At 36.1% G+C, this 12,500-nt stretch overlaps 1 protein-coding gene across 6 annotated transcripts in view; it reads right to left on the minus strand.

The window, feature by feature from the left end:
* LOC124953690 (nephrin-like) overlaps nucleotides 1-12,500 on the minus strand; it is a 179,187-nt gene that overhangs the window by 28,464 nt on the left and 138,223 nt on the right. For 5 of the 6 annotated variants that reach the window (XR_007102300.1, XM_047505484.1, XM_047505475.1 and 2 more), the window contains 3 exons: nucleotides 7,487-7,695; nucleotides 4,057-4,167; nucleotides 2,964-3,170 (listed from right to left, as the gene is read on the minus strand). Coding sequence is in view for 5 of the 6 variants with exons in the window: in XM_047505484.1 (XP_047361440.1) it covers nucleotides 2,964-3,170; nucleotides 4,057-4,167; nucleotides 7,487-7,695 (527 nt within the window). In the remaining variant the exon portion in view is untranslated. The remainder of the gene's footprint in view (nucleotides 1-2,963; nucleotides 3,171-4,056; nucleotides 4,168-7,486; nucleotides 7,696-12,500) is intronic. The other variant, XM_047505492.1, reaches the window with a different exon arrangement.

Consider the following 12,500-nt stretch of genomic DNA (forward strand, 5'->3'; position numbering starts at 1 on the left):
ATGGAATATTTTTTCCTTTTTTTCTCCATTCTTTTTTTTCTTTTTTTCCTCCCCCCCCCACCCCCACCCCCTTTTTAAATTACAACTTATTACGTGATTATATATGTTTATTTCGTAGAATTTTCTTATCGACCATCGGAAAGATCGTGTAAATATTTATTTCCCTTCAAGTTCCATTATGGCAATTGTCACGGAGGTCATTGGAATTATATTGTGTTCTTTCACATTAACACTTACAATCAAATCTGTGTGTCTCGTTAGCGCGTATAGTCTATGCTTGAGATAGATACATTTTTCTTATCGCTCTTCGTTATACATATTTGCTCGCATGTTTTTCGCTTTATGCTTACTAAACGTCTGCATATTTATAGACAGGTTAGATTCGTATCTAAAAAGTAGATTGGATCGTTTAAACGTTTTATATCTTTTGATCGATCGTCGCAGCATGTTCTCTTCTAGTAGGTACTGCAAAAAAGAGAGAGAGAGAGAAAAAAAAAGAAAATAGATTGATAAATATATGTATGTATGGAAGATAATATGAGCAGCACGGAAGGATACTCAGGCCTATGTAGAAATTTAATTTATTCACGCAAAGAGGAGAATATCGCGAATATGTGAAACGTTGACGTTTAGATAGCGAGATAATATGTAAACAAATATGTATTAAAAAGAAATGAAGAAATTGATTATTGCGAGACAACGCTTCAATTTTTTTTTCTTTTTCCTTTCTTTTTTCTTTTGCATATGAAGATCGAATTGAAAAAGATGCATATGATTTATAATGATATCAAATAGATTCATTCATCCCTATGAATTCCATAAATTGAATTCATATCTTCTCGAATGACATGTTATGAGGAAATATTTCTTAATTTTTCTATAAAAAAAATTTTTCTTATTTAGATTCGAATTGTTGTAAAATTTCAAGAGAAGATGCATTCCTTATCGCGTCGCTATTTCTCTATTAAATTCGCAATAGGAGTTCTTGAGTTGCCCGTCGACATTTCCGTTTAAAGATATTCTCGTATTTCAGACAATGGTAAAAAAAAAAAAGAAAAGGAAAGCAGGTAGCAATGACGTAACTTCCGGTATGTCTTCGAATCGTTTCCATTCTTCGGACTTTCTAGTGGAATTTAATAAAAATCTAGAATATCTTTAAGATAGAGCTTGCGACCTTTTCCTTATTGTTTTTACTAACAAAAATTATGCTTTTTTGTTCTCCATTTCCATTCCTCAGATTTTTCTTTTTTTTTTTTTCTTTTTTGTTATCTTTTTTTGACCGAGTCGTTTATTTTTCAACATTCAGTCTTCTTCTAGCAAAGAGCTCATTCTTCTTACTAAGATTTATATTTTACGTTCGCATTTTCTTCGTCTCTCTATTTTTCCCTCTCTCTCTCTCTCTCTCTCTCTCTCTCTCTTTCTCTCTTTTCTCGTTGTTTCAAGCTTAACGTCGGTATATATTGAAGTAACAAAATCAATATGTCTGTGACATATTATATATTCATAAAATCTATTGAGACCTAGTGGAAATAGCCAATGATTTCACTAAATATGCATGCCAAATGAATTCTTTCGTCGTTCGATTATATATATATATATATATATATATATATATATATATATATATATATATATATATATACACGTCTATCTCTATTAAGAAATTTTTTAAATTCTTTTTCAACCAAACAACGAACGAAACTAACCTTCTGCATAGTATACTTCAAAAGAATTTACTCGCATCTTTCCTTTTTTCTTTTCTTAAAACAACAGAGAAGCTTTCTTCGTATTTTCTTCGGCCAAGTTTTTCGTTCGATCGTTTGGTGTTCGAGCAAAGTCGAAGTAAAAAGAAAGAAAATAAATAAATAAAGAAAGAAAGAAACGAAAGAATGAACGAAAGAAATAAATAGAAAAAATAAAATAAAAAATAAAAAACATAAAGAAAAAAGAAAGAAAGAAAAAAAAAAAAGAAGAAAGAAGCCGAGAAGGCCGAGGACGAAAGGATAAGAGAGAAGTGGTTTGTATCGTGGCTATGTCTAACTTAAAATACTTTTTCTTAGGCCGGCTTCCAGCTTCGTTTGCTTAACAACGCAGATTTTTCTCTTTGACTCGATTCGTAAACGCATTCCCATCCAAGAGAAGGTCTGTCTCAACGATGGTATGAAGAGGAGAACGAAAAAGTAGGGGAATGAAAAAAGAAGTGAAAGAAAAGTCACTTTCAGCTAGAGCTTGTTAAACTCGAAGAAACAAACGACACTGGCCAACGAAAATGCTCTTTTTTACTCTTTCCCTCTCTCTCTCTCTCTCTCTCTCTCTCTCTCTCTCTCTCTCTCTTTCTCTTTCCGCTTTCTTCCCTTATTTTATTTACCATTCGTTTTCTTATTTTGTCGCTTTAGTTCCGTCTTCTTCTGTTTCTTACTTCTGTTCCAACCTACCCTCCCAGTTGAGAGTTTCGCCAGAGCCATCTCTTAGGTGGAACGAGCAAAATCATTTGAAATGGCATTCGAAATAACGCACCTTGGAATTTTGTCGCGGGAAAAGCGTCGAAATTAGCGTATGAATGTTTAAAGTGAAATTCTTTAGGAATAGACCTTCCTAAGTAATCATGTAAATTTATAAAATATCATAATGTTTCATGAAAAAGCAGAAGAGAAACGAGGCGCGAGACTTTAAAGGAAAGCTAGTGGATCCACCCGGCTATGGCAAAATACGTGTCTCCTTAACAAGCTCCTACGTTCGCATACATATGTATGGAGATGCAAGAAGTGTCGTATAATTTGGATTCGTGAGATAATGAAACGCAAGCTGGTTCCTAAGAAGATACTAGGGAGAACTTTACCTTTAGAGAAAGAGAGAAAGAAAGAAAGAGAAAGAGAAAGAGAGAGAGAGAGAGAGAGAGAGAGAGAGAGAGAGAGAGAGTAAGAAACACGATAAAAGGATAATAGAAAGGGAACATTACTCACGATGCATTTCGATCGCAACCGAGGCCGACTCCGGTTGACTGATGTTATTGTTGGAAGCCTGACAGGTGAAGACAGCGTGAAGATCCGCTCTGGAAAGATCGGTCACGAGCAGAGTATTTCGACGAAGGGATGGAAACTCTCCAGGCACGTCCTTCGAATCTAATAGGGTTTCTCCTCGCCACCATTTTACCGTAGGTTCCGGGCGACCTGAGAACAGGGAAATTTCGTATAAAAAATGTAATCCATTTATTCGACCTCCATAAGAGGGTTGGGCAATTGGACGATTGGAATATTACGTCGAGATAAGAATTGAAGGCACTCGAGCAATGCGAAAGATAAAGATAGAGAGAAAATGAGAGAGAGAGAGAGAGAGAGAGAGAGAGAGAGAGGGAGAGAGAACTGCTCGTTAACTCATAATTTATAATAATCGTTGCGTGAGAGAACAAACCCTCAAGGATGAATGTGCTAAGGAGAGTTGGGAAGTGGTGAAGGGACAAGAGAGAGGTCGAAGGGTCGCACGTCTGCGGCCTCATTATCTTTTTCCACGGATCCATTTTCGCTCTCAGTGACAACGCGAAAGTAGGAGAGGGGAGACTCGAAGAGAAGCAAGCGGTAGGAGCAAACTCGTGGTTAAGAGGGAGTAGAACTCATCCAAGCTTTTGCTATATAATTCCGACGTGTCTCCTCTAGGCGACGGTTCGTACGAGGTAATAAAAATAAATTTATTATCGTTATTGCCTTCGTCTTTCAGAGGTAGCGCTCGGCCAGATATTAAAATATAATAGAGGGAAGGTAAGAAAAGCCAGGACGAACTAAAACCAAAGCGAAACCAAAAGAAGATAGAATGAGTCGAGCAAAGCGTAGCGAAAGATGAGCGTGGCCTGCGTGCTCTATGACCGGTCTTGCTTTGCTTTGGCTACTTTCTTTGAAGATTTATCTTAATGGATCCCGACTTTCTGCAAGGGTTTTAAAAGGATTTTTAATAAGACGTAGCCACGATGAAACGTCTCGATCGTATTGCGTTATTTTTTTCTGTCGTTAACCTTTATATCTTTTTAAATGAAGATGTAAACAAGATCTATTTCAAACTTACCTCCTGATACTAAACACGTTAACTTCATAATACCACCCTCTTCGTATGGTCCGGCCACGGTCGATACAGTTTTTCCACGTTCGTCGATGATGTTTGGCTTATGCGGTGGTACTAAAAAAGAAAGGGGAAAAAAAAAAAGATAACAACATTAAAATTTATTTCTTAGAGTTTATCATTTCGAAATGTTTCTTTAGAAAACATTTTTTTTTTCCTTCTTCTACGATATTCACGTGAGTGAATTTTAACGGATTTAATTTGTTTACTATACGTTGAAAGACGAACGGCCTAAGAAAGGCAATAGTTCCTTCGTTTCTTCCTACGGTAAGAAGCCAAAGGCCGACGGCATTGCAACGCGAAAATATTACCGATCAGGGAACGGAAATGGCAGTATTTTGTACCGCCGGAAGACTTCCAGTAGATTTGTTCGAATATTATACGGTATTACGAAGGAGCGGTGAGATATTTGTCGGTATAATGTGACAAGGAGAGCTACGACGAATCATCGATTTTGTCGCACTGCTAGGAAACGTTAAATCCTTTGGTATTCTGCATCGTGATTTTGTCGTCGTAGATTCGACCATTACTAAATGATACTCGTATTCGTCGTTTTGTTCCCTTATCCGTTTCATGAGTCGCATATTGTACGAACGAGGAGAGAACTTGGATACGAGAGTGTTAGATGGAAAGCGACTAAAACATAACGATACTCGATTATGCGAAAGAGTAATTATTACGTCAAAGCGTAAAGCTTTAGATAATAGCGATAAAAGATCATAATACCGATGTAAACGCGATCATACACGTGCGACCTTGTGTAAAGAAATATGTTGGTACGTAGAAATTCCGTTTGTAAATACAAAGCAAAGCTCCTCTCTAAAGCGACGCGAAACACTGAAAAAAAAAAAGAAAAAAAAAAGAAAAAAAAGAAAAAAGAAAAAAAAGAAAGAAAAAAAAGAAAAGGAAAAAAAAATCGAGAGAAGCGGAGTAGGAATTATGCTTAGCCGAGAACTCCGTTAATCGGCTTAGTCGCCGCCATTGCTAAAGAACATTTTGCCATTGAATAGAATTGAAAATTATCGCATCGCGAGCAAACGAAGGTACAAAGAATCGAAAGAATCGACGTAAGCTGAGATGGATCGTTCAATTGGAATTATCGGAATAGATGAGTTTTAGGATTTAAAAATAAACTTTGCGGACGAAAGTGTATTCGATGGTGAACAAAGAGCTTTGAGAAATTGAGAATAGAGAGGATTTTATCGTTATTGAATTACATATGCATTAAATCCAATGATATCAGGTTCGAGTAGAATGTATTCAGAAAATAGATAGGTAATTATTGAATCAATAAACTCGCAATATTCGTGTCATTTGAAAAGCTCGAATGCAAACGCCTTTATTGAAATAGTCAGATCTAATCATTCATGGAAGATAAGATACGTTAATTCGATTACAAAAATTTCATTCATTTCTATTAATATAACGAAATGGTTCAACCTTGAAAGAAATATTAATTTCCGTATATGAGTCGATATTAACGTTTTTTCCGATAGTACATAAAGACCGGATTAAATTTATATACGTGCTATAATAAAGAGCTTCTTTTCTTTCATTTCTTTATCCTCAAAAAGACTTTTAGGTGGATCGTGTTGGTAACGTAAGAGCCATTTGGTCCAACAAAAAATTACCTTCGCGTTATCCGTAATATCCGATCTAACGATACGAGAACAAAATTGAGAGAGAACGGTAACCGAAAGAAAGCGTTATCGTTTACTTTGCCATCAATTTTTCTTCTTTTCTCCTTTGATCCAGCACTTCGCTTTTTCACTTTCGGAAATTGGTTGGTATACCTTTACCTTTCATGTTTCCGCTACCATTACGATTATACTTTTGAATTGGGAACAATGTGAACGACCTAACCCAATACAATGGAGGGTATAAAGTGTATCGTATGTACGCTCTCGCGTATAAATCGTATAGAATATAGAGAAAACAATTCGCATCGCAAAAGCGAATATGTGTATGTGTTAAGTATATACATACATATAAATATATATATTTACCTATATATATATATATTTATTTATTTATATGTAGAACTATATAACAAAAGTATATGTTATATATTTATATATATATATATATATATATATATATATATATAATATATATATATGTCTTTATCTATACCTATATATATATATATATATATATATATATATATTTATATATGGGGAATATGTCGAGTACAATACCGCACACACGTACTAGAGGTTCAGGTACATGGATTACACACTAAACTATGCGAACTATGCGAGGCTTCCTATTGGCCGAATTTCCACATAAATCGTGGTTTGTGCTGCCCGTGCGAATTCCCATACCGTAGATGTATTATGACAATAAGCATTACTGTCGCTCCTTGCATTGATACGCTAACCAATTAAATGTTCCGTTAATCTATACACGTAGTTAAATGTAGATAAATTCGATATGCAAATCGTTATCCCCTCATGAGGCTACAATCGATGTATTGCGATATCTCTTTAACGAGTTCATCCTTACCGATGTGTTTCGCACATTCAGTATATTTATATACCTCCCACTCTCTCTCTCTCTCTCTCTCTCTCTCTCTCTCTCTCTCTCTCTCTCCCAAACCCTGATTTTCTATGAATATTTATGTACATATATTGTATTACATAGAAGCGTAATGACTCAGAAAAAAAAAGAGATAAAAAAAAATAATACTATCCTAATGCGAAAAAATCGAGATCGGAGAGCAATGTTGCGGATTGTGTGCGGTGAAACAGCTGGTTATTTCCACAAGTTTCTTAAAGGAGAAAGAAGTGCTTGGCGATATGAGGGGAGGAGGATGTGGATAAGAGAAGATGATATTGGTGCGCGCAAGGATGGGAAGGTACGAGCGCCGGTATGGGTTTAATGTCCCGGAAAAATGGCGCGGCTTCCGCGTACTTACAACACCGGCACGTGGCTACCCTGATAAAACGTCGTAAGGAGGGTGCGAATACGCAGCCAACATGTTGCAGGAGATTATTATCGCGAGCTCCCTCTTCCATAAGATCGTTATGAATTTCAAAAAGGATACGATGCACGTTGCTATGTTTTCTCTTTTTCTTTCTCTCTTTCATTTTTTTTCCCCGTTCTATTTCCTCTTCTCCTCACCGATATATACATACATACTAAATTCATACATATATACAAATATGTATATATATATATAAGTACGTACTCGTAAAATGGATGTCATTGTTTATATATATATGTATATAAAAAATTTCTATATATATATATATATATATATATATATATATATATATATATATATATATATATATATATATTGAAATACGTATGTACACATACACACACACATGTACACATACACGCATATAAATATATACGCACATGTACTTACCAATAATAGATAGATAAATCCTTGAGTTCCTTGTGGGACTCTTAGTGAAATCCACCCGACATCTATAATCTCCCTCGTCTTTTTCCTCGACGTCACTGATGACTAACATAGCTGGATCAGTATTCATTCGAAACTGCGTGAATTCGTTCAAATGCTCCTTGTCCTTCCAATGCGATGCCTTTTCTGAATGTTTTCCTCTCATGTCGTAACTGAAAAGATAGAAAGAGAGATAGAGAGATAAAGAAAAGAGAGAGAGAGAGAGAGAGAGAGAGAGAGAGAGAGAGAGAGAGAGAAATAGAGAAAAACAAAGAGATACTTGGTATAAATACCTTATCTTCTAGAGGTAAAAGAAAATAAATGAATGAATTAAAACTTCCAATTGTTTCTACGTAAAACAAATCTTCGTCACGTTGAACGTTATAACGGAGCAACGATGGCATTTAATAAAAGACGATCGAAGGTAGTAGTAAGCTGTCGCGCTCGCAAAGTTTCATTAACAGTAGGATTAAACCGACGTAGCGGACTTAAGTTTCCTTAGGAAAATCTTCGGAGTTATAATAAAGCGAGCGAGCGAGCGAGCGAGCGAGAGAGCGAGAGAGAGAGAGAGAGAAGAGAGAGATAGAGAGAGAGAGAGGAAGAAGAGTGTCATTTGATAATCTGAGAAAGTATTTTTGAGTCTTGGCACCTGAATTTTATCGTGATCATCATTATGATTATTATCGTCATCGTCGTTAAAGGAGATTTATTCCTAACTATATAAGTTTCTCGATTGTGTCTATACGATTTAGCTAAGTTCGATTTGCTAACAAGAGAACGAAGCCTTATATCGAGGAACAGGAGATAGGAACGTACTGGAGGTACCACAGATACGACCACTTGCTCTTACTCAGGATGTTTCCAACGCAGTCCACGGAAATACCGCGAGAGGCTGAACGAACGGAAGGCCGTACGAGCCGGTCGTGCCGATCGTACCGGTCCCATACGTGTGTTAGGGGTGCATACTCGTCTTGTATTACCAACGTAACATTGTCTAAACGGCAAAGCTTCTATGTACGTAAGCGAGGATGCGTCTACCAAATCGCTTGCTCTCCCATATGCGACCGAAAACACGTTGAACGCATCTCGGTCCTGTTAGTAAATGTCTGCTCCTGGCTATACCTATCGACGTATTTAGGTACATAAGCGTATCGTTCGAAATGTCCGGCTGAAGATTTCTTATCGTTGAATTAGCTATGTCGTACTCATATCTTCTCCATTCACGTGGATTATCAGTTGGTAGATTACAAAGTCTCCATTATATCGCGTACAACGTAAACGTTTGTCAATTCATACGAATGAAATTAATCGATTCTCAATGAGTATGCTTACGTTCGTGTCCTTCTAATTTATCGATCGACATCTATGATATATGTATGTTTCTCTTTGTTTTTCTTATTTTGTTTTGTTTCTACGAAATTTCCTACGATGGAAATCGTGTAGTTTTATCGATACATCAATCGTTCTAATTCTATTTCGTTAACTGTCGAAAGTATGCATCAATGAACAACGCTGAAGTACAATTGAAATCGTTTTCGAGTTACTTGCAAAATGATCTTGCATCAATGTAATCAATTACATGAACGATATTAGAATACTTCCGGTTGAGCAACGAGCATAGTCGAGTCGATAGCGTTGATATCTGAACGTCGATATTGGGAAGGATCTCGATGTTGCGCTAACGGCTTCCGATGCGAAACAACAAGGTATAACGGATTAGCGGTTAGATGTCCACATCGAGACGCGGTTACGCCTGTCACATGCTGCTGCGGTTAATTACAGTGCGACATCTCCGCACACGATCTGAATTTAGTTCGCGCTATTGTGTACTTTGTACGAAAGGGAATGTTTCACTTCAATCGTACTTGATTATGTCTCTTATAAATCCGTCCGATTACGAAGTCATTTTTCGTCGAGATAACGGACGAAACGAACGATTTAGGTATATATTTCTTGATTCGCGATAGGATCGTATACGGTTCGAAACACCGCGATATCAACATAGAATATGATTTGAAATTAGATTGCGTTTGATGTCGAATCGTCAGTATGATGCATGCTCAATGAATCTGTTTATGCTCATTATACTAACAAGTTCAATTCGTTTGTCAAGCTGAATCCAACTAAACAGATTCGCAAGAAGGATCGCGGACAATCGAAGTCTCTCTATAAATCCGTGCAAACGCTATTCGATTGTTACTTACGGGGTCGTAGACACGTTGCTTCGTTTCGTTGTCAGTCAAAATACGAAATTGGCAGGTATAACGATGAAATTCGAAATCATATATCAAACGAATCTGCGTAACTACGTATGATATACGAGGTTATACGATGAGAAAAAGGAATAAAGGATCTTATCCAAGATATATCTTTCATTTTTAAAGAAAACATTATCGATAAAAATATTAAGAGCCTGCTCTACGATCATAGAGACTAAACCCACGAGATCATCGACTTTGTTTTACGATATCTACAATATCCGCAAAAGGAAGGATCGATCGTAAACCTTTAACGAGGGCAAAATACGTCTTTAAATTTAAAGTAATTTTTCGATATACTCTTTCATGAAAGAGGCTATATGCAATATTTTTTCTCTTTATCTCTATTCATATCTCTTCTCTCTCTCTCTCTACGATCTCAAATTTATAGCGTTAAAAAAAGTTCACTGGGAAGGAAAGTTCGGTTATGTTTTCATACTATTTCGGCAACTATGTCGAAAGTTTGAAGCTTATGTGTAGGGAACAGTTTGGTAGGACGGTGCAGTGGGTACGACGTTTCGTCGTAAATTTCTACGAATGCTGTAACAGGTCTGCACACTACACTCTCTGCTCGTTCATTGTTATTATGACGCTCCACGTCGTTATGAATTTTATGACTTTATGCCGTAAGTAATACGGGAATTTATAATGCCCCGTCGAGTAACAGGCAAATTTCTGTGAAATTCACGGTCATAAAGAATCGATGATCGTTACTTACGATTATTTCTTTTTATTTTTTATTCTTTTTTTTTTTTTTCTTTTAATATAGATATTTTTTTTTCATCAGAGAAAAGAAAAACTAACGAAGGTAAATAAGTACAAGACTATAGTTCGAATAACGTGAAAGGCATTCAAAGAATATACGAATTTCAATGAAAGTAAAGTTCAGGATTAATATAAGCAACGGAAGTTATGAAAATGTACATATGTATAATACGTGTCAGATCATTAAATAAACAATGATTTGTAAAGTTTATTTACGAGTTAACTAGATTGTTTTTCATTTCAATGAAATCGATATTCAATTTAATCGTCAGAGTACAAAGATGAAAATAATATTGATCGTGAAGAAAGATCTGTTATAATTCTGTATTGTGTTTTACAAATTCGGAATGATGTAAGAGTAGGCAGATGATATCGTTAGAAGGTGAAAGGTTTCGTTGAGAAATTAGATATATAGATATAGGAAATGTTGGATAGGATTATTAAATGGAAATTTTCGTCAAGTCACGTTAACGTTGTATAGGATATAGGACGCATCCGGTCGATGGCGGCCGTGCAGCGGCCGATCCAACCGTCGGTGTGGTTCGGTTCTCTGCCGCGACGGTCGGTTGGTCTACAGCGCTGCAGCGGTTTGGCGCGGATTAATAACCGAAAGCCCCAAGTTAATTAGCTTGCCGGTATAATACGAAATACCGCGGGCACGTGCCGCGGTAATGCGTCCACCGGCGACTCGACTTCCCTCGAAGCCGCTACTATCGATGTTGTTCTAGAAAGTGGGTTGGTAAGAGATGGAAAGATATGTATATATATATATATATATATATATATATATAGAAGAGGAAGATAGAAAAGCCAACGCCGGAAACCGCTTTTCACGAGCACAGTCACGTGCTATCGTTGTACGTGAGAGAAGGTGCGAAGAACACTTGTATTCATTGTTACGCGGACCGGACGATGAAGTTCGCGTACGCTTCAAGTATTCTACGATAGACCCTTGAACCGTGTTGTAACTCTATCCTACGAGAACGATTTTAAACTTACAATTTTTCGTTCCAATTGACAACGAAATATCTATTATATTTCAAAGAGAAATAGTTAGGCTAAAGGGGATAGTATCGCAATCGTTTTATAATTCTAAACGAGTACGATAATTTCAATCGAAACTTAAAAGACTGAGATGATTTTCTACGAATGGCTTGATAGTAAAAGGAGACGAGATAGTAGAAGTACCTCGCTAGATTCTCCGGTGAGCCGGTAAGCGCAATTTAATTTCGCTGAAATCGCTGAAAATGTCATCGATCCTTTCGGGCTTCCTTAAGAAATATGATGATATCGAAAAAGTTCCTTTCACCATGCAATTTCTTTCTTTCTTTTTTTCTTTTCCTTTTATTTTATTTTATTTTCTCTCTCTCTCTCTCTCTCTCTCTCTCTCTCTCTTTTTTTTTTTTTTTGTCTATCGTTTATTTCTTCTTCTTAATAATTTCTCTATTCGTTGGGATTATAAGTACGAGTAAATCGTGTTACGATAAAGAGTAAATGTATGTACATCGTTTGTATTCAATATCTTCCAGGTATCTAGGGTGAAAATGTGATTTTGAGCGCGACAATTTCGTCGACGATTATTATCCGGATTTTCAATTAAACCTTCTCCGTTGCTCGATTTCATATTATAACGAGAACTCGAGCGTATATATAGTATATATTGCATATGTATGTAGATTACGTGTATGTAATTATTTTAACAGAATCTGGATTTCATATTTTCATCTCAGCTTTATATCGTTTCGTCTTACTTTTTCAGGTCTTTTTTTTTGTTTTTGTTTTTTTTTTTTATCTAAAGATAACCCTTCAATAATATATTATTCGTCAGGTCATAGCGGACAATTCTGCAATACATATTGTTAAATTTTGGGATACTTTAATTTTATATGAGCTTTATGTTTAACTATTCATAAACGCTCATTAGCACATTTTACGATATAACGTCAATAAAATTA

This window comes from Vespa velutina, chromosome 1 (assembly GCF_912470025.1).
Source record: "Vespa velutina chromosome 1, iVesVel2.1, whole genome shotgun sequence".
Classification (NCBI taxonomy): Eukaryota; Metazoa; Arthropoda; class Insecta; order Hymenoptera; family Vespidae; genus Vespa; species Vespa velutina.